This window comes from Barbus barbus (genome assembly GCF_936440315.1).
Source record: "Barbus barbus genome assembly, chromosome: 6".
NCBI lineage: Eukaryota > Metazoa > Chordata > Actinopteri > Cypriniformes > Cyprinidae > Barbus > Barbus barbus.
The window spans coordinates 33,596,339-33,617,143 of record NC_136734.1 but is presented as its reverse complement, the minus strand read 5'-3'; the positions used below and the strand labels follow the sequence as shown (position 1 = coordinate 33,617,143).

General features: G+C 38.2%; 1 protein-coding gene across 1 annotated transcript in view; it reads left to right on the top strand.

Annotated features, from left to right (window-relative positions):
- Positions 1–8,650: 8,650 nt before the first annotated feature.
- The window catches only part of LOC306871283 (pleckstrin homology-like domain family B member 1), a 38,883-nt gene continuing 26,728 nt past the window's right edge, over positions 8,651–20,805 (top strand). Inside the window, exons 1-5 of the mRNA XM_079419092.1 lie at positions 8,651–9,019; positions 11,586–11,687; positions 13,845–13,968; positions 15,179–15,349; positions 19,122–19,247. Coding sequence (XP_079275218.1) covers positions 11,628–11,687; positions 13,845–13,968; positions 15,179–15,349; positions 19,122–19,247 — 481 coding nt within the window. The 5' untranslated portion in view covers positions 8,651–9,019; positions 11,586–11,627. The remainder of the gene's footprint in view (positions 9,020–11,585; positions 11,688–13,844; positions 13,969–15,178; positions 15,350–19,121; positions 19,248–20,805) is intronic.

The following is a 20,805-nucleotide window of genomic DNA, read 5'->3' as shown; positions in this document are numbered from 1 at the left end:
GGATTAAATACAATTGATCCAGCTGAGTTTCCGAAAGAGCTGCAGAGCTATTCGTCTTGTTCAGTCTGTACTGATCCCACTCCTTAAGACCATTTCTAAGAATTTAGCTGTTTACAAACCAAGGACCACAATGGCCCCTAAAAGGGTTCGCTTTCAAGTAAGTTTCCTTTTGCTGATTTTGATATGTAATTGAGGAAAAGTCCTTAATCTTTAAGGCAAATTTAAATTTTGCTGAAAAGCTGTATATATGAAAAGCCTATAGACTATTTAATTGTAGGTATATCGACAACTTCGTCTATATAATGTCTTCAAATGCATGCTTAATTATATATTTTCTAGTAACTGGGGAAAAACAAGCCACGTTGTCATCTATTACCAGAGCTTGGTTAGAAGTTGGAAGGCTTACAGTATTTAGATTAAAACGAAATACATTTGCACAACCACCAGAGGTCATCATTTGTTCCATTTCATCTTCTCTGGTTGATGGTTTTTGTGTCTTGTGAATGGAAACAGTCACCCCAACTGACACCACCGTGCATCTTCGAAAGTAAAATGTTTTTTCTGCAATTATTTCTATCCTATTTACTGTATCTCAGGTCATATGATGTAGCGTTTGATTTAATTTAATGGTTGTGGATTTCAGATAAATAACTGGGAAGGAAATCCCCCAATGAGTAGGTTATCCTTTCCTGTTTTCATACACTTACCTGTTTTCAAGTTATCCCAGTGACCCTGATTAGGCTACTTTAGGCAGCAGTCTTGTATTCACAGTTGTTTCATGACTTGTCCAATCATATCCCATCTCAGTCAGTATTTTTAGACAGATTTGTTAGTTGGCATTTTGAGTCCACAAGCTGTTCTTCACAAACTTCCCCAAAGTTTCCTACCCTCTTACATCCCACACAACGTCCTCTCCAGACATGCGTTGGTGGGATGTTTCATGGGCTGGGCTGGGTTGGATTGGGTTAAGGTGAGAGCCACTATTGCGTATGTATGTGTATTTAGGGTGTTAAACATTTTGACACTAAATTAAAGCATTATGCAGAGTATTACAACAGCCATTTCTCTTAAAAGAGGAAATAATGTAATCGTATCCACAAACCCCTCCAGTGTCTATTCTTGCCTTTAATTATTTGCTTTTTTTTCTCTTCTGTTTGTTGTCATAAGACATTTTACAGAGGGCAATATAATGTATTTAGAAGGCAGCTTTACTGGCTTATTGTAATTGAATTTAATTTTACATTTTGCTTATCTGGCTTGGCCAGAGTTCAACTATGCTGTGGGAATTAGATTTCTTTGTAGGGAGAATTAAATGGATGAGTGGCATGAGAGAGAGAGAACCGAAAAAACAAAGACTTGCTTCCATATACCAATATGCTGATATTACAAATCTAATTTTACAATACACTATTTCTGAAATCTCTACATCAGTATTTAGCAATAAGTCACCTCTATTGTACTCCTGCCTATCTATCTCTTACTCGTCTGTCTCCTGATCTGGGCTCAGGGTGGGTGTCTCCTTCCAGAGGCTGAACAAGTGAGGAGCTCTTCAGCTGTGAGAATAAAAGATTGCCTTGTGCCTGTAGAATGAAAAAAGGAGGAAGGGAAGAAGTGTGTGAGAGACTATAAGGGTTGGAACAAGAGAAAGGGGTGGAGAGAGTGAACATGTAGGTGGGGGAATAGTGCAGGACAGAGATATTTCTAATTCTGAATATGATTTGTCCATCCTGCTCTGGTGCTCCACGGAGTTGAAGGTGTCTTAAAGAGAGCATGAGGTAGAAAAACACCTGTTTTCAGCACTGAGGATTACAGATGGGACTGGCAGAGCCACAGTTAGAATCTGAACTCATAGGTAAGGCTTTGATTGACAGCTGGGTTTGTGTGATGAAGTTTTCTGAATACATTTAGAATAATGCTGTACTCTCAGAAAAACAAAATAATAATGTACCATTTAGGTACTAATATGTATATTTAGGTACTAAAATGTACCTTTTAGTGGTAAATAAGGTACACAGAACCAGAGGTGGATTTGTTGACAGTTGAAAGTATTTTATGATTATTATGATTATTATTATTATTATTATTTGTAAAATTAGAGGTTTTACGTACTTGAATTTATTTAAAACACTTTACATTTGTAAAAGTAAATTTACTTTGTAAAAAAGTAAATATATATATATGTCCACACTTTTAAAACAACTTAAACATTTTTGCAGTCTTCATTAGAATCATTATGAATCATTGAAAGGGGAACTGAAAGAGACAAAGAGATTTCAGATGAAAAATGCAAACTTGGGGAAGCTGTCTTTAAAAAGTAACAGTGCAAATGTCACTATGGACATGATGTTATATTATGAGTTATGAGTGACCTCATACATGAATGCATTTCTTCATTTTAGTTATACGGTATGTGTGAGTAATGGAGAACTCTGGTCTTACTACGGCAAATATGACTGAGAATGAAAATGGGCTGCACTGGACCAGCATGGGAATAATGGCCCTGACCTAAAGCATGGACAATGAGACTATTGTCCCAGTGGAGACAGCACTGTGCACACCAGTGTTTGAGAAGCCTGCGTGCTAGAGACCTGTGCTGTGTCTGCTGACACATTTTTGCTCCAGCAAAGCTTCTTTCACTAAAAGAGGCTGACTAAAAGGTGGTTTGAAAATTGATAATTCCTCATCTGTCAGTCAAATCACTCACCTGCCTAATTAATCTGGTGCAGAGATGTGGAAACACATTTGATACTTCTTCTGGACACCTGTGTTCTGTATGATACCTGCAATGCAGCAGATTGAACATTTACATGATACAGCTAAAGTCATATGTGGTATACTTTATAGGCTACAACAGATTCAGTTCCAGTCCACAAATTTGATTGCCTGAGTGACATTCCAGACATGTTGTCAGTCTATGCAGTGTTTGCAGAGATTGTTCAGGGACTCTTTCTTCAGGATACATATTATGTAAACAAGTGGCTACAAGTGAGTGACTGCATCTGAATATGCATATTTACTTATACAGTAAGCAAAAACAGTATGTAAATAAATATGTAGTATGTCAGAATTCAGTAGCCTATTCATAAAACAGTAGGCAAAAAGTACCCAGATGACCAACTACGACAAAGTGAGCATTAAACTGACACTTTATTATGACATAAGCCCATGGAGAGAAGCATAGAACCTACTTTTTAACACTGCTGAAGTAAAGTTACTTATTCAAATATGCCATTTCGGATGTCATTATGTGCGAGTGAGTGATCCATTCGATCAGTCAATTCATTAGAACACTGAGTCATTCAGAAACGCAACACATGATTGAACATAGACTGTTAAAAAAAGATTGAGTCCTTGAATCAATTATAGTCGTTTGTTCAAAACAAGACTGATGAACAGGAGCAAATCACCTCTCCTGTGTGTTGCTCAGAGACTTGCAACAGGTTGCCTTTACTTTGTCTCAGACTTTTGTTATGTTTCTTAATATTAACTTCTGTTTTTCTGTTTTAAACGAGAGACGCAGGACAGTGAAATGAAAAATTGAAGGTCTTGAGATGTGTTTTTTAAAAGTTTAACTATTTAACTTGTTCGTCTGAATATCCTAAAGACTGTGTAATGTACAGTTCAGGCATAGCAAAGCTGTCTGAGTAGATGCAAGCGTGAGAGATTAGGCCACACCGTGAACACGTGCACCGGCTTTTCCCTTGTTTAATGCATTGGTTTGATGGAATTATGAAAGATGTGGTGAGTCAGTAAAAGCATTAGTAAAACTTAGTAACTTAAGTTGTTAAGAGTTTGATACTGTATTTTCATGTATCCAAGATTGCAGGAAGTGTATAAAAGTTAACTTGAACATTGAGCATGTTGGAAGGATAAAAAGAAACAGGGAGTGGATGAAAACAACATACAGGAGTAACAAAAAGAAGAAATTGAACACCTGCACAGACTTGGTGAAACAGTGCCAAACAGGATTCAGTGCTCTAGCTTTTCTCACCTTCATTCAGTCAGTCTGGGTCTCACCAGCTCTAGACAGCAAGCCCACAGACACAGCACTGACTGATTTAAGTCAATAATCAAGTCTCTGAGAGTCTCTCTGTCTGCTTGAACAATAATTCCAGTCTCTTTTTCCTGGATTGACCCATTAATTTGTCCATTTCATCATCATATATGAGTACTTTTTCTTTGAAAAAGAAAAAAAATGTAGGACGAGGATTCCATCTGTTGGTTGTTAATTGGATTTTGATGAATGAATGGTTTTTAGCTATGATTGGAGAAGTCTGGCATACTTTGCCAGAGAGAAGTCTGTCGTTTTCACCAGAAGATTGAGTTAAGACATTTGGATTAAACATTACAATGTCTAAATAAAAAAAAATATATATAAAATGCATACATAGATGAAGCATTCACAATAGGATTCATAACATGCATTTACAAAATAGACAGGGTCCATTTTCATTTTATACCTACTTTAATAAGTGGTACGAGTGCAGGTGCAGTGGAGAATGTGGATTGTGACATTTCTGTGTGGTGTGCAGGAAAGTGTGAAATATTTGACAGAAATAGGCAGGCTAAGACGGGAAATGCTTGCTTGAATGTGGATATTTTAAGTCCGATGGTTGCTAATGGAACAAAGAAAAAGTGCATAATACTTTGTACTCCCTCTTGGACAGCTCTGAAGAACATGAAGACATTTTTCATACTACTCTGCCAATGAAACAAAGCCAGTCTTTCTTCTCGCTTTCTCACAAACACATTCTGATTTAAACAGTGTTCTGATCTCAAGCATTTCTGCCACGCAAGCACTGTGACTGTTTTCTGGGGTGAGATCTGTGGTCAAGCTTTCTGACGCCTTGTTACTTTACTCTGATACTATAATAAGTGACTAGACTGTTGCAAAATGCTGCAAGAGATTAATGCCGCATGTTTCTGCCATCAAAGAATTTATGAGTGAGACCAAAATGATTAGCTTTGATATCACATGTGTTATTCCAAGATAGCATTCCAGTATGGTAATATGGAAAGTTATCCAGCAGCTAACTTTCCAAGTGTGCTTGCCAAGTGTTGACCATGTGAGTCATTCTGGACATCTGAATTAAATGCCTTACATATAAATGTTGGAAGTTATTTGGTGGAATAATAATTTTTTCATCTCACATAAAGTCATTGGAATTTTCACTCCCAGGAGACAACAAAAACATAAATAACTTAAATTTGGCTCTATAATAAGGCACTCGTGGCTCAAAACATAGGACTGCTTTAGATTATCATTTTTTCTCAGTTGTGGGTGACAAGGGGGCAGCTGGAGACTGTTTATTCCCAGAGAGTAGCTAGATCATAGTGTCAACCGACGGGAAGAGTCCCGCTTAGGACCCACACCGGAAGAGTCCATTCCTCTTCCAGCTGTGGTTGCCTAGTTGCTGCTCAGATTTGTTTGTGTTCATTTTTTTATGTGTTTGGACAATTTTCACATCTGTCTTACTCACTGGCAGTGGCCATGGTAAAAAAAAAACCTTCCTTTCTCGATCTCCACCAGACAGACATTTTCCTCTCTAGTGCTCTGATTCATGGCTTTCCCATGATTTTTTAGGATTGTTACCAATCAGTCTGGCTCAGTGTATGATGGCTCGCTCGTTTGTATGTTCACTAAGAGACAAATGTTTGCTCGACAAATGAGTTCCATGACAACTTTAGTGACTATTTTTTTTTGTTCCCAGCATCTTGTTTCCACAAATAAATCTAATTATGTAACAAATACTCTTAAAGTGACTCACATCAGCAGTTTTGCAGCTGTTAAACATCAAATGGAAAACACCATTTTTGTTTTGCCTCTGTGTAGGAGGGAAGAACAGGAAGTGAGTAGGGGGGACTCCACCTGGGATATCAAGGTCTTTTCCGTCCTCCACAACAGCATGTAAACTCAAATCTGTTCAAAATAAGTCCATCTGCTGCACTGATGGGGATTTGACTTTTTTTTTTTTTTATTCTTTAGAAACTAAACATGCATCACATGTTTCTTACTATCTAACCATCTTCTAAATGCATTAAAATAAAAACATGGTATTAACATCTTAATGTATTTCCAAACATGAAAATTATATCATCACATATTCACCTTTATGTCATTCCAAACCTCTATTACATCTGTGAAACACAAAAGAAGATATTTTCAAAAATGTCTTTTATTTTCCACAGAAGATGAAACTCATACAAGTTTGGAACAGCATGAGGGTTAGAAAATGCTAATAGAATTTTCATTCTTGGATTGAATATCCTTTTAATAATTCAGTTATTTTTAGTAATACGTTTAGCATGTTTTTGAGCAGTAAGCTGAGCATACAAGTAGTAAACAGGTGAGCCAAGTTTACAGCTGATGATTTCTGTGTGACGTTGTAGATATATGTCCCTCGTGATTCAGCTTTCTAAATTTAGACATAAACTTGACGATTATTCATGGTGGCTTGGAAAGACGGTCCGCACACCTGGATTCGGCAGAGACTTTTTTATGTGGATTCCTCTGCTAGTGCTTTCTCTCTCTCTCTCGCTCTCTCATTCTGTCCCAGCTGTGGTGGTACTATGTAATTCTGTCCTCCAGAACTTCAGAGCATTCAGTAAGAGACATGAGCGAGCAGCAGAGACAAACAAACAGCGAGAGCTGGACTGTAGACGGTCAGCCAAAGGCTCAAAGGTGTAAACACAGGACATAGCACTGAGACTGTGAGTAAACAAGGTCATGCAGCAACAGAGCGGCTTTTTCTTGGGCTAAAAAAGATGGTGAGTGGGCTTGAAATTGCTTATGGGTTTTTAAGACCTTGGTATTTGGTATTTCCAAACATTCTAAATAGGAATTTTGGTTCATTTTAGTACTTCGTTGATTTGGGCCGCTGTATAAGTGACTGAAGAAATGTATAATGCTGCACTAAATCAATATACTGTATATGTCATAATATTTATGCAGAGAGTGCTGAAATTAATTCAAATATATTACAAAATACTTAGTATTATATTAGTATTAGTACTATACTTATATGCTTTTTTATTTTTAATATATTTCAATAAATAAATTAATTGTATAGTTTAATATTAGAATATATATTTAATTGCCATTATACATTTATATATTCATTTTAATCATAAATTTATTTATTTACGTTTTATTGTGCTTTTTGTTGAATTTATTTAACTGCTGCCTGTCTAGGTTGTGATTTTGTCATAAAACCCATTTTAAATCTCAGTTTAATTTAACATGGTCATGGTATTAACATAGGGGAAAAGCCATCAGGCCTTCATGTTTCCAGGCTTTGGTTTCTATTTACCAGATTAACCTACTGTTCGTGCTACATTTAGCTGTACTGTTATATTAGCTGTATGTTCCTGTTGTGGTTTCCTCACTTCTCCCTGCCCGGCTCACACTGTGCGATTTTGGCCACGATTTGGTCGTCTGAGACAAATTTTGAAAATCCTAAAATCCTTAAAGATGCCTATAATCCTAGGCTAAAATCGGTTGTCTAGATCGCTGGTTTGACATGCTCACCGACAGCCGATTAATGGCCGTTGCGATCAATTTTTTCCTCCGATTAAATTCTGGCAGTGTCAGAAGATTTCAGACACTTTCCTGCAGTGTGACATCTCCTACGACGACCGTCAAACCAAGAACCAATAGGAGCACTGAACTTGATGACGCAATTAGCGCGACAACTTCAAACTTCAACTTCGTTATTTGTAAAAACAATATATGTAAAAAGTAAAGTTTACTTAAAGTTTATTTATTAAGGGGCAGGATGTTTAAACCCGAATAACAAAATTACCTCAAGTTCGCTCTGTAAAACTGGAAGTCCATAAAGTCCTCTTTTGCCCAGCCATGACTTGCTCCACACACGTCGTCTTTTTCGGGGGTTTTTTAACATCAAGGCATGTAATTAATAAAACTAACGCTACACGTTGCTGTTGTTTGCTGGCTACCATTATAGCGAGAGAACGCGGGTCACGTATTGATGACGTAAAACTCCGGACAAGTCTTCTTGAGTACGTCCGTTTTTGTCGCGTCTTGACTGTCGTACAGTCTGACATTAAGACAACTGAGATCCTACAGTCTGACATGGGGATCATGTTCGTACAGTGTGACAAGTAACAATCGCAAAAGACTATTAAAAATCGCACAGTGTGAGCCCGGCTTAATATGCCATGTGTCTATATAAGTGTGTGTGTGTGTATGTGTGTGTATGTATGTATGTATGTATGTATGTATGTGTATGTGTATGTGTATGTGTATGTGTATGTGTAGCCTGTATGATTATAACCCCTGTGAGAGGAGCTTTGTGGTTTGTGCTATGTGGTTGAGTCTATTTTCTGCTGCAGAGGGCAGGACACAGTGGCATAACTGCAGACTTAATGATACATTTCAGAGGCAAGCCACTTACCGGCATGAAAATCTCCAGTTGAACTGCTATTAGGTGTATATTTGTTTATGTGTGTGTACAGGTATCTTTGAATCAAGGCAACGGTATATGTCTGTGTGTGCATTAATGTCAGTGTCTCTGTATTGTCCAGTTGTGTGTATGTGTGACAGTGAGAGCAGTGGCCATATTCAGTATAGTGACAGAGGCTTTTTGTTCTCTCTTCCCTCTGTGTCATACACTGGGCGTGATTGTGAGAGGCGGCCTGCGGGACTTGCCAGCTGCACTTGCAAACATGACATCAGGAATGAAGGGAGAGAGGGGCTAGCTAGGAGAAGGAGCAAAAGAAGAGGAAGTTTGGTTTTTTACCAGCTGTTGGGTTAAAAACCGTTAATGTCCATCATCATCTTAATCAATATTCATTTGCTGTACCTAACCTGTCTGTGCTTGTTTGGAGAAGCAAAGCGTCTCATTCCAGTCATTTCCCTGAATGGACATGCCAGCAGAGGAAAGAGATTTCCTTGCATTAATCTCAGAAAGCTTTGGCTTCAAACCTTTGTACAATTTAGGATGTCTTTTAGATACATTTCAAGGAAACAGTTGACTCATTGGACAACTGGCGGATTAAGGTAATATGTTATATTATATTATTATGTTATTATATTATACTATGTTATATTAGTTTGCATATTAGAATTAATATTGTAAATGCGGGTCTGTTTTTGATGTTTTGGTGTACCTGACTGTAAATGTTGAATGTAGCTTTGTAGCAAAAATAGAAAAATGTGAAAAGACTGATTGAAAAGAAGTGATCCAAAAGAGTCAGTTTGAAAAGGATTACTAAATTTGGGTGTTTACAATTAAAACAAGATCAATTTATTTGACATCAGATATGCTTGTTCTGGTTTTAAACAGCTGTTTTTATTATTAATATGTGGTCAAGAAAAATGATACATGGTGAAATGATTTGGTGAAAACAACTTTTTTGACTTTTTTTAAAAACTTGTTTGTGTGCTTGCATCATTTTCTGTTGGCTGTTTAGAATCAGAACAAGTGAGTTTGGAATAAATAACTCTTTTGAATCAGAATCACATGTTCTGATTGTAAACAGCCAAAATGCTACTGAGAAATGTACTGATGTTCACTGATTCTCAATGACCATTTATGCACAAATATGGAAAATGTTTTTTAAATGTTCAATGTAGTTGTTTAGCTAAGGTATACAGACTACTCTATAGCTATGCTGAAATTAAATTAGCTAAACTATGCTAAAAGCTTCTCTTTAGGCATAACTTGTGATTTTGAACACTCAGATTGAAAGAATTGATTCAAGAGAGTCATTCTGAATCACTTTTTACAGTATGAACAAGTTGTTCTGATTCAGACTAAATGGCTCTTTTGAATCTGAATCAATTGTTCTGATTTTAAATAGCTAAGCTGCTACTTAAGCAATAAAAACACTTTTTGCACTTTTTGATTTTAAGTTGCAATATCACCTCGAGAAATGTAATTCAACAAATAGCTTCACTACTTTAGCAACGTTACTGTTCTTTACTGATTTGCAATGGCCGTTATGTACACAGATACACTATATTGCCAAAAGTATTGTGTCATCCCCTTCTAATGAACATGTTTGACTACTTTAGTAATTTCTATGAGTGCAAATCTTAATGTTAAAGCATATAATGATAGTTTGAACTATCAGTTCAGTTGAACTAAACAGTTTGGACAGGACCCTTTTCTATTCTAACATGACAGTGCCTCTGTGTATAAGGCATGGTTCAAAAAGACATGACTGATTCAGTCAGTGTGGAAGAACTTGACTGGTCTGCAGAAAACCAAGTCCTGATCCCAGCTGAACATCTCTGGTGTGACTTTATATGCAGACCTTGAGCCAAAAACTCATCACCAAACACCAATGACTTATACATAAGGGTACTGTGATTTTAGACACGTCCAAAACTGTTGCAACAGAGATTGAAATACAATTTTTAAATACATGAATTATGTTTTCATCTTTGTTGCCATAGTTTTGTTAGTGCCTTTTTCTGTTCTAAAGAAGGGAACACTTTTGTCCTTATAGTGTCTATACAAGTCATTGGTGTTTGGTGATGAGTTTTTGACAATATAGTGTATGTAGACACATAGACCCTGATGCTCAGTTTGTCTTGCGGATTTGTTTCTCTGTGATTTCCAGTGTGTTTTGTCTGAGAGACAGTGGTATGAGTCAGAGACGGAGGAGAGGTGAGGGCAGGAGGGAGAGTGGGATTTCAGGTTAGGGATGTTCCAAAATGACTGATCTGCTGTGTGTGTGTGTGATGTGTAGACCTGAGGTCTACTCTAGTTTGTTCACGCTAATGTGCTTGTGTCTGTACCATAGATAATTGGCTGCATCTGTTCACTGTGAGTTTGGGTTTGCGTTTGTTTGTGTGTGAGATGAGTCACACTGACTCATGCTGTGTATTTCGACTAAGATGCAGACTCCGGTCTGTTCACGACAGTTGGTGAATCACAGTATGCATTTGTTATATCATTGCATGACTGTATTTTGTCTATTATAAGGAAACACCTGATGTGTTTTACAGTTCACTGATAAGATCAAAGACACAAGCTTTAAATATTGTAACTGTGCCAGATCAACACATTTATTCTGATAGTCTGTTAATGTGAAGTGAAGTGACATTCAGCCAAGTATGGTGACCCATACTCGGAATTCGTGCTCTGCATTTAACCCATCCAACGTGCACACACACAGCAGTGAACACACACACACCGTGAACATACACCCGGAGCAGTGGGCAGCCATTTATGCTGCAGCGCCCGGAGAGCAGTTGGGGGTTCAGTGCCTTGCTCAAGGGCACCTCAGTCGTGGTATTGAGGGTGGAGAGAGCGCTGGACATTCACTCCCCCCACCTACAATTCCTGCCGGCCGGAGACTCGAACCCGCAACCTTCGGATTACAAGTCCGACTCTCTAACCATTAGGCCACGACTTCCCCGTGTTGTATAAATGTTGTATAAATGTTGTATAAGTGTTGTATAAATGTTGTATAAATAAAACAAATACGTGTTGTGATTTTGACTCATTACATGTAAGTTCAATCACATTTTATGAGATAAAACCTAATCACCCCTTCAACTAAGGCCATTTTTGGACTTTTAAACCATCTTCCTGTTTATCTTTCTGTAATTCCAGGACCTTAACGAATGTCATGAAGTGATCGATAACTGCATAGACATGGACAGGCTGAATCGGAATGTTCCAGAACACAGCCGTCAGACTCATCAGGTCTTACAGGTGAGTGTGAGCTGAGAGGGTGAATCTCACATTTCAGAATTGTACACACACATGTTGGGTTTCTATGTTTTATGGGGACATTCCATAGGTGTAATTTTTTTATACGGTAAAAACTGTATTTTCTATCACCCTACTACACCAACCCTACACCTAAACCTACCCCTTACAGGAAACTTTCTGCATTTTAAGATTTTCATAAAACTTCATTCTGTATTATTTATAAGCTTGTTTCCTCATGGGGACCAAAAATATGTCCCCACAAGGACAAGGTTTTCAGATATTGCAATCTGGACATTTTGTCCCCATAACATAGGGTTTACCAGGACCACACACACATGTTGGGTTTCCATGTTTTATGGGGACATTTTAACTTTCTGGTATTTTCTATTCTTATATGCTGTTTTCCTCAGGGGGACCAAAAAAATGTCCCCACAAGGACAAGGATTTTGGATATTGCCATCTTTGTGAAGACATTTTGTCCCCATTATGCAGCATGTAACCCCCCGCCCATACACAAACATACATACCATTCAAAAGTTATTTTTACAGAGTGTTTTACTGCTGGTTATCTGTTTTAAAAGCAGAATATAATATAAGGTGTTAAAATGTCTATAACAGCAAATCTGGTGGTGGGGTGGGGAACAAAACAAAACAATAGACAAAGAATTCTGCAAAAATCCTAGGTTTTGTTTCCAAAATTTGGAGTCTGCAGCCCTCCACAGGAAGTGGAAATTAAGAGGTGAACTGTTCCCTAATTATAGGGTTAATCTTTATCATTGTTGCTTCGAGAGGCTGAGTTCAGCCTTGCTGTCTGCATTTAATCTTGCTCAAACACTGCACTGTATTCAACCAATCAAACATTGCAGGGTCTCATAAACATCAAGCCGTTAATTCAGCACACTGTTAAAACTTCACTAGTAAAGTTGAGTACACACACTCACAGAAACAAACAACTGAGCCATATATGGAAAAAATGTCAGAGGACAATGGAAACTGTGGAGCAGCTTTATATGTAGCCCTATTATCTGGAGATGACAGGATAAGATATGAAAGCTAAAGCAAACTACAGTGACATTTAATCACATTAGAAAGAATTCATACAGTGTTATTAGAAGTCTTATTGCTGTTCAGTTTTAAAGGTTATTTCTATATGGACGCTGAATCTAGACTCGTTATAAAAAAAAAAGATGATGTGAAGACACTTTAAAGATGTGTAAAACCTTTATTTAACTGGTACATGATGTGAAAGTTAGAGGGGTAAAGTCCATTCATACCACAGATATGGGACTTAAAAACAGCCAAGCACAAAAACAGCTATTACAATCATGTAATAGATAATTCTCCACTGTAAGTATAACATGCATTCAATGCAAATTTTGCCTGATGTATTGTTGATTTAACTGTATTTTACTTCATGAAGAAGCTGTTTTCACATTGCAGCTACTGTAACTTAACCTGGGCCATCCTTGTGATGTCAGAACATTCTCCCTTTTTTCCAAAAGAAAATAAAGTTCTTCAATTTTTTTTTGTATGTTTATTTTGTATATAAATTTGTTTTCGTCCGGCCCACTGGATAATCCCAATGGTCAGTCTATTCCTAGTAAATTCAGAGTTTTACATCCCAGAAGGGGAAAAGAGACTGATGTGAAACTTCCTCTGGTTGCTCTTCAGTTACCAAAATCCTTTCTAGTGCATCAAAGCCTGTGTGATTTCTAACATCATCAAGTTAAGACACAAAATAAATGAAATATGCCATTATCATTTGTTTCTATGTAGAACAGCACTCCCTCAAACATCAAAGTGCGGCTTACCATGCAAATAATCCCCATGCTGCCCTTGAGAACCTCCATCTGTGACATGCTGAGGCCAAATATGTTCCTCCTTTGGTCATTTATCGGTCTGGTCCCTTGTCTTTCATCTAACAGCTAAATCCTGTTAGCCTCTTAGCCTGCATGGTGGCACCTGATGGAGCTAAACCCGTTTAGTCTAGTTAGCCTCTTACCCTGTCGCTTCAGAACTCAGTGGCCCTAACTGAATTACACTAATCCTGTTTTAGGATACCTGGGCAGTACAGGTCACTTTAACGGTGATCAAAGTTTGTAAAATATGATCCATTATTAAAAGGTTTACTGCTGTATTGCCGTCATATGTTCACAGAGCACACCACTGGACCTGATTGAAACAGGCAAGACTCTCAAAGTCCAGGCAGAACGACCCCATCTCGTCAGCTTGGGAAGTGGCCGTCTGAGTACGGCTATAACCCTGCTGCCCCTGCCAGAGGGTAAGTTTAGTCACCTTACTATAAAGTAACTGAAGGCAATACACACTCTCATGAAGTATCCCCAGCCGATTCTATCTACTAAATTAGATACAAACATTGTCGTTTGACTAAGGATGTGGTTTGCTGTGGAATTTGTGCTTAGTGGCAATGCTTTCAAATTCTGAGACCTAATTATATGATTGTACAAACAGAAGGGATGCCAACTGAAAAACTGGAGACTACAAATAAAGATTAGTATTTGTGCGTGTTTGTGCAGTGATGAACAGGAAGTTCATGAGAGAGGACAAACCTCACTGTACTGTCCTCATAACTTGGCTATGCTTCGTCTCATGAAGAATGACAAATAGAGGACTTCTCCTCCCCTGACATTGAGGAAGAATGAGAGCAAGCATGCAAGTATAAATCCCAGAGGAAGTGGATGTAGTGCACTATTCATCAGTGAATCATTTCATAGTGGACTGAATACAATTCCCTATGCTCATCTCAATAGATACATAGAGAATTCGTTATAATTAATAAATCAAATTTATATATTGGTGGGATCCACCCATATGACGGATCTAGTATTGATCGAGGTTTCTATTTAGGACTGAGTATTGGGGTTTCAGCTGTTTCTTGTAAATTGCATTCACAATGGCAGTGCCTTTAGAACAAGAGACAGAATTATGAGGCTATGACCTGACTTTGACACAATCCCCTGTTGCTTCACAGTGTGACTGAGCTTGCTTGAGTGAGAGCACATTTGTCTTGGCGAATGTATATTATTGCCTAGAAATGTCTTCTTTTAAAGAATGAATTTTGTTAATCTTCAATCTATAGTGCAGCATGCACCCACCCCTGTCATGTGCTTCCTACCACTGTCTCTGTCACGTCTGCTCCCACAATAGGCTTGGGTTATGGCTCTTTTACTCACATCTGCCTCATAGACACTTTGAATGAAACAACTCAGACGGGGCTGGTCACTTGAGGGGGAGTAGGGGTTTGTCTGTCTTGTCTTTGTTAAAGAAGCAGACATTAACCTGTCCTTCTGCTGCAAACCTCATTCTGCAGTATTTCATATATTATTGAAACATTTTCAAGTATTGTTACAATTTATTAAGTGTTATCTTTTCAATACACCCTTTTTTAAACCTTATATTGTTACACCTTATGTCTAATCAGTGTAGTTTTATGCAGCACTAATCAACTGAATCTCCATCACATGTTGCAGGGAAGACTACTCTCGGGCATGGGAACACAGACATTAATATTCAGGGTCCGGGTGTCACTGCTCAACATTGCTACATTGAAAATGTTGGGGGAGCCATCACCCTGTACCCTTGCGGAAATCAGTGCTCAATGGATGGCTTGGCAGTTACCAAACCTGTCAGACTCACACAAGGTAAGCAATGACTCCATTACAGTTGGTCTAGATTTTTAAGGTTGTTCTTAAGCTCATTCAAATTTTAGTTCCATATATGTTGAATTGGCTGCAAAACAAGCATTATTCTTAATGTGGAATTTGAAATTGAAACAAACAGCACATTATGTCTTGCTGATGGTTTATTAATGTTAGCATTTCTTTGGAATTTTCACTTTTATTTCCAACTGGTTGCCTTGAACTTTTTTGACAGACAGTTAATCAATAGATTCAGCCTGCACATCAGTAAAATGCATTTCGGTATACCATTGCACTTATCAAGAGAATTAGCCATCGAGTGCATGGCTCCAGTGGACAAATGTTTCAGCTATTATCAGACTGGATGGACTGCTTGGTTCTAAAGTTAGAAGAAGGCATATATAAATGAGAGTTAAGGCCTTTGCTTAAATTCAGAATGCTGTGAATCTTCTATATAATGCAATAGCTGACTCGGCATCAGATATTTACCATTTCACAGATAAGATTGCATTTCTAAAGCTAAAATAACCACGTGTAACCATTTTGTGTTAACAATGATAAAGGTTTGTTTGAACATCCCTTTAAAAAAACTTGATCGTACACTACTCTTGAGCTATTTCAGGCTGTCCACTTTGGAATCACATCAGTGTGTATTTGTGTTATACATGGGGCCCGGAAATTGCACCATGATAATGATGAGGGCTTGTTTGAACTTCCATTTGTAGCACTTGACCTTGCCCTGCTCTGTTGGGCTATTTCAGGCACTCCAGAATCACATTGCTCTTTATTAGTTGTATGCATTGGGAACATGTAATGCTACAGAAATATGATGTTTTGTTGTTCTTTTATTTTATTTTATTAACAACAGCTGTAACTATTAAACAAATGTGTTAAGCTAGCAGATTTCAAGTCTGGTGCACCTAAGCATATATTTTTGACGTTTAGCTATGAGTAATTTGTTTAATACCAATTCGAGTAGGCTATTAAGGGATAGTGATCGTGTTGATCCAGATGAGCTGATTTGCAGTCCACCCCCCGTTCGCAATCTGTGCATGACAATAACACGAGACAGCCGGCGAGAGGACAGCTGTCCAACGTGCCACCCATGCGACTTTCAATACATTTGTCTTAATGAGGCGTCAATAATCCTCAACAGACTTAATGCCCGTAAAGTATGCCTTTTAAAAGTCAGATTAACTAATGCATTAGGGTTGCATTACAATAAAAGCAACTTCTAGCGTCTGAACATCCGCGAAGTCCATGTTTCACAGAGGAGAAAACTCCCTTGTATTATTAAGCAGTATTAACTGCTTGTTTTTTGTCTTGTCCGTTTTCTTTGGACTGGCGATGACAGTCGGGCAGGTGACAGCTGTGCTGTTTTGTGTTGTAGCAGAAGTCAGTGAGTGGACGCGTTGTAGTAGCGCTTGACCTTTACATCACAAAAGCTGTGGGCAGACACGCGCGCGCGCAGCGCACTTTACTCCACGCGACACGCGAGAGCTCCGCTCCACACAAACACCGTGTCCGTCGTTTCCCAGCGTCTTCAATCGATTGGATATAAGTTTGAGTTTTATTTTCCAAACCTGGTAGGTGAAACTGTTTATCTTCAATATTTTACCAATGATTCGCCTGTTACGCTGTAGAGTTGCGGTTTTGTACTCCAAAGTATAGGCTATTGATTAACCATTGAACGCTGTTTACTAATCCAGTTGTGCTGGTTAATGTGTTTTGAGAAAAATTATAAATTCATATGTTAGAATGAAGTGATTTTATTTATTATCTCAAAAATCTAGACTATTTTTAACATAGTATAACCAAACTTTACCTTAAATTAGCTCTGTTGTGAATGTCTGTAAGTTAGTTTCTTAAAATACGTAAGGTGTTAACATGAATTTTTCATTTATTTCAGAAACGAGTGTAGTAAATAGAAAGTTATTATACAAATAAATACTATTTAATATTCTTCCCACACTAAAATGTATAGTAGGCGTACTGTTAATGCACTCATGAACGCTTTACAACACATCGAGGCTTAATAGAATAAAACAGCACTGCAATAAATTTTCTCTGATTTTTGACCTTTCTAATCAATTACTACGAAACCGTTTTCTGACCTCATTATCCCCAGCCCGACCCCTCTGATGCCCCCTTGTGCCATATGCCTTTTTGATTGTTTAGTCTTATAGTCTGTCATCAGTGAGTTGACCTTATTCATTCTGTCTGTACCACATTTTTAGGAAGTTTACAAACTGAATGTTTTCTTTTATTTGTTTTTCTGAGTGAATTCTTTGACTGGCCTGTAACCATTACAGATATAGAGATTGTCCCCTTTAGATTATTTCTGAAATGAAGAATGTGTTTGATTTGTAAAATATTACAGTCTGTTCCTTATTCATGTTCACGGTTGTGTTTATAATGTAGTTTTGCCACATGTATGTGCAGGACATGGACACTCTGAGGTTCAGCTTTGACATTTTCATAATAGAGAAAGTAGTTTAATATAGAAAAGGCCACAACAAAGACACAGTGATATGTGTACAGATGTGGATCAGTGTTAAAAAGAGGGATTTTCATATTTTAGTGTTGCATGTCATAGCCTGTCCTCTACTGTACTGTAAGTCAGCAATGAGTCATACTGATCTTATATTCTCTCAGTGCTTTCTGTGCCAATGTTCATTATGAAATGGAAGTCTGGGTCATAATTCTCTGGCATTTTGACAGACTCTGCATTGATCCCTCTTGCCCTATTAATCACAGCAATTTCATAAGGGCATAGGGACAAAGTGTTATGAATGTATAAGAGGTATGTGTGCATTTCCTACTACTAATAGACAATCTTAGATTAATCTCATTGTTTGAACTCTATGATATGGCAAGATAATCCGTGATATGAGTTGTAATAAAGCATGTAAATAAGGACACAGATTCAGGCCAGACAAATGCTGTGTGACTTGTATTGATTGCTTTTGCTAAGCTTTATTATGTTTAATCCACACCCCTGTTTTGTTTAATTCAGATGCTCTAAAAGATTACCTTGAATGAATAAAGTCAAGTTTATGAAGATTTAATTACACTTTCAACAGATGACTTTCCTTGAAGTAAACCTCTGCTCCATTCAGGGTTGCTGGGTATGGTGCTTGCAACTCCACCTGATAAAATTGTTGAAAAAGGTCACAGAAAATGTCAGCTGACTTATAAACACTGTATATTTTACAAAACCTATGACAGTTTTAATTTTTTGCCCCTTATTCTCATAAAAATGGCTTTACTGGTGTAACTTAAAGTAGTAAGGTGCAGTCTTGAAGTGAAGTACTGCCAAGTATGGTGACCCATACTCGGAATTCGTGCTCTGCATTTAACCCATCCAACGTGCACACACACACACACACACACACACACACACACACACACACACGGAGCAGTGGGCAGCCATTGGGAGCAGTTGGGGGTTCGGTGCCTTGGTCAAGGGCACCTCAGTCGTGGTATTGAGGGTGGAGAGAGCGCTGGACATTCACTCCCCCCACTTACAATCCCTGCCGGCCCGAGACTCGAACCCGCAACCTTCGGATTACAAGTCCGACTCTCTAACGAGTCCGACTCTCTAACCATTAGGCCATGACTTCCCCTAATAATAATATTGTAATAATATTGTTTACTTAGAAGTTTCATCATAAAGCACTGTATAATTTCTATTGTTTTTATTATAATACAGTGAACCTTCTTTTCTTTTGGTATTTTAATGCTGTTTTTCTGCTTGCGTATGCTTTTTTCTCAGGGTGTATGCTGTGTTTTGGTCAGTCATCCTTTTTCCGCTTTAACCACCCAGAGGAGGCCCTCAGGATGAAGAGTTTGATACCAGGTGGAAGCCCTGGATTTACCAGTACCTACAAGAACCACTCAGGTATATATGCAGAAGCAAAATTACACTGACCTGGAATCTGGTAGTTTAAGACAGCTGCTCTGGATACAGTGGGGAGTTAAAGTTGCTGAAGGCACTCAGAAAGAGAGAGAGAGAGAGCACTACATTTGTGAATAATGGTGCACATTCCGTTGATTTAATTACTAAATGTTATAGCAAACGGGGCACAGAGAGGCATTGTACCCTAGATAATTATAACAAGTTCCAGACACTGCTCAGGTGACACAAATCTGCCTAAAATAACTCGGCCTAATCCTTCCTCTTTAATATCCATGTTATTGGAGAAAACGCCAGCTGTATCTTTGCCCATTTTAAACACTGCTCTCACTCATTCAGCAAGTGAGTCGTTTGAAAGAGTCTAGAATCCAGGAAGTGAGATCCTTGAGAAATCGCTTTGAAAAGAATGGGAATTTGAATGGCCACAACAAGCACTCTGTCAACTGCTGGAAGTCCCCTATTGGGTGACCTTGGCTTCGACCCTGTTAGTTTAGAATCCTTGAACACCAGATTGGACATTTTAAAGGAACATGGCACCATGACAGTGATGAATATAACGTTGTTATGCCAGTGTGGGTGTTATGCCAGTGTGGGTGCTGAGTGCATCACTGTTTTTCTGATGACCCTATAAGCCCGGTACACACTAAGCCGACACAGACGAACTAGTGGCGATGAAAGCAGACTGCGGGGCCGGCTCACGTCAGCAGCGTCTGGGTCCAAAGTTGCCCTGATACACCAAGCCGACGCTCAACACCCGACGGCCAAGTAGCACATCCTTTCTGCACCTTTCTCGTGTACTGGTTCGCCAGCTGAACAGCCAGTCAGAATGATCAGATGGCCCGACTGACCGACGAGCTCCGTGTTTCTCAGACTCAGACGAGCTGTCAGTGCTTTCAACATGTCGAATCTGTCAAAAAATACAGACGAGGACCAACTTCAGTCGATGGCGCAGAACACACTGAGAAAACTTAGTCGGCCGACAAACAAAACTGCCCGATGGCCGACCGTTGGCTTGGTGTGTACCGGGCTATATGTCTTTCATTCATTAGTTTAAAGAAAACATTGAAATGGCTCTTTGGTCTGATTTATAGTTGTCTGTACTTGGAAAATAAACCTTAACTTACTGTACATTTTGATAATAATTAAAATGCATTATATTTAACAAACTGCATTTCGTTGCCTTGTACCTTACATGTGCAATGACAATAAAATTTAATCTAATCTAATCTAGTATGGAACACTCTTGCAATTTGCAAATTGGTTGTACAAATACAATTATTTTTCACCTTACAAGCTATGAGCAAAGAGCAAAAGAGCTGTTCCTTATGAAGCAGTGTGACAAAAAGGTTTTATGTATTATAATTACAGAAGGTCAATAAATGTAGTTTTTCGATTCAGTAAACATACCAAATGTTTTCAGTCATTTTGTTTATTAAAAGTTCTTTGATAAACAAAATGACCTTAATATCCATCTTTCAGGCACTGTCCTGCAGTTTCAGTTGCTCATTTCTTCATTTGTCTTAATCTTAAAACTCTACCTCTT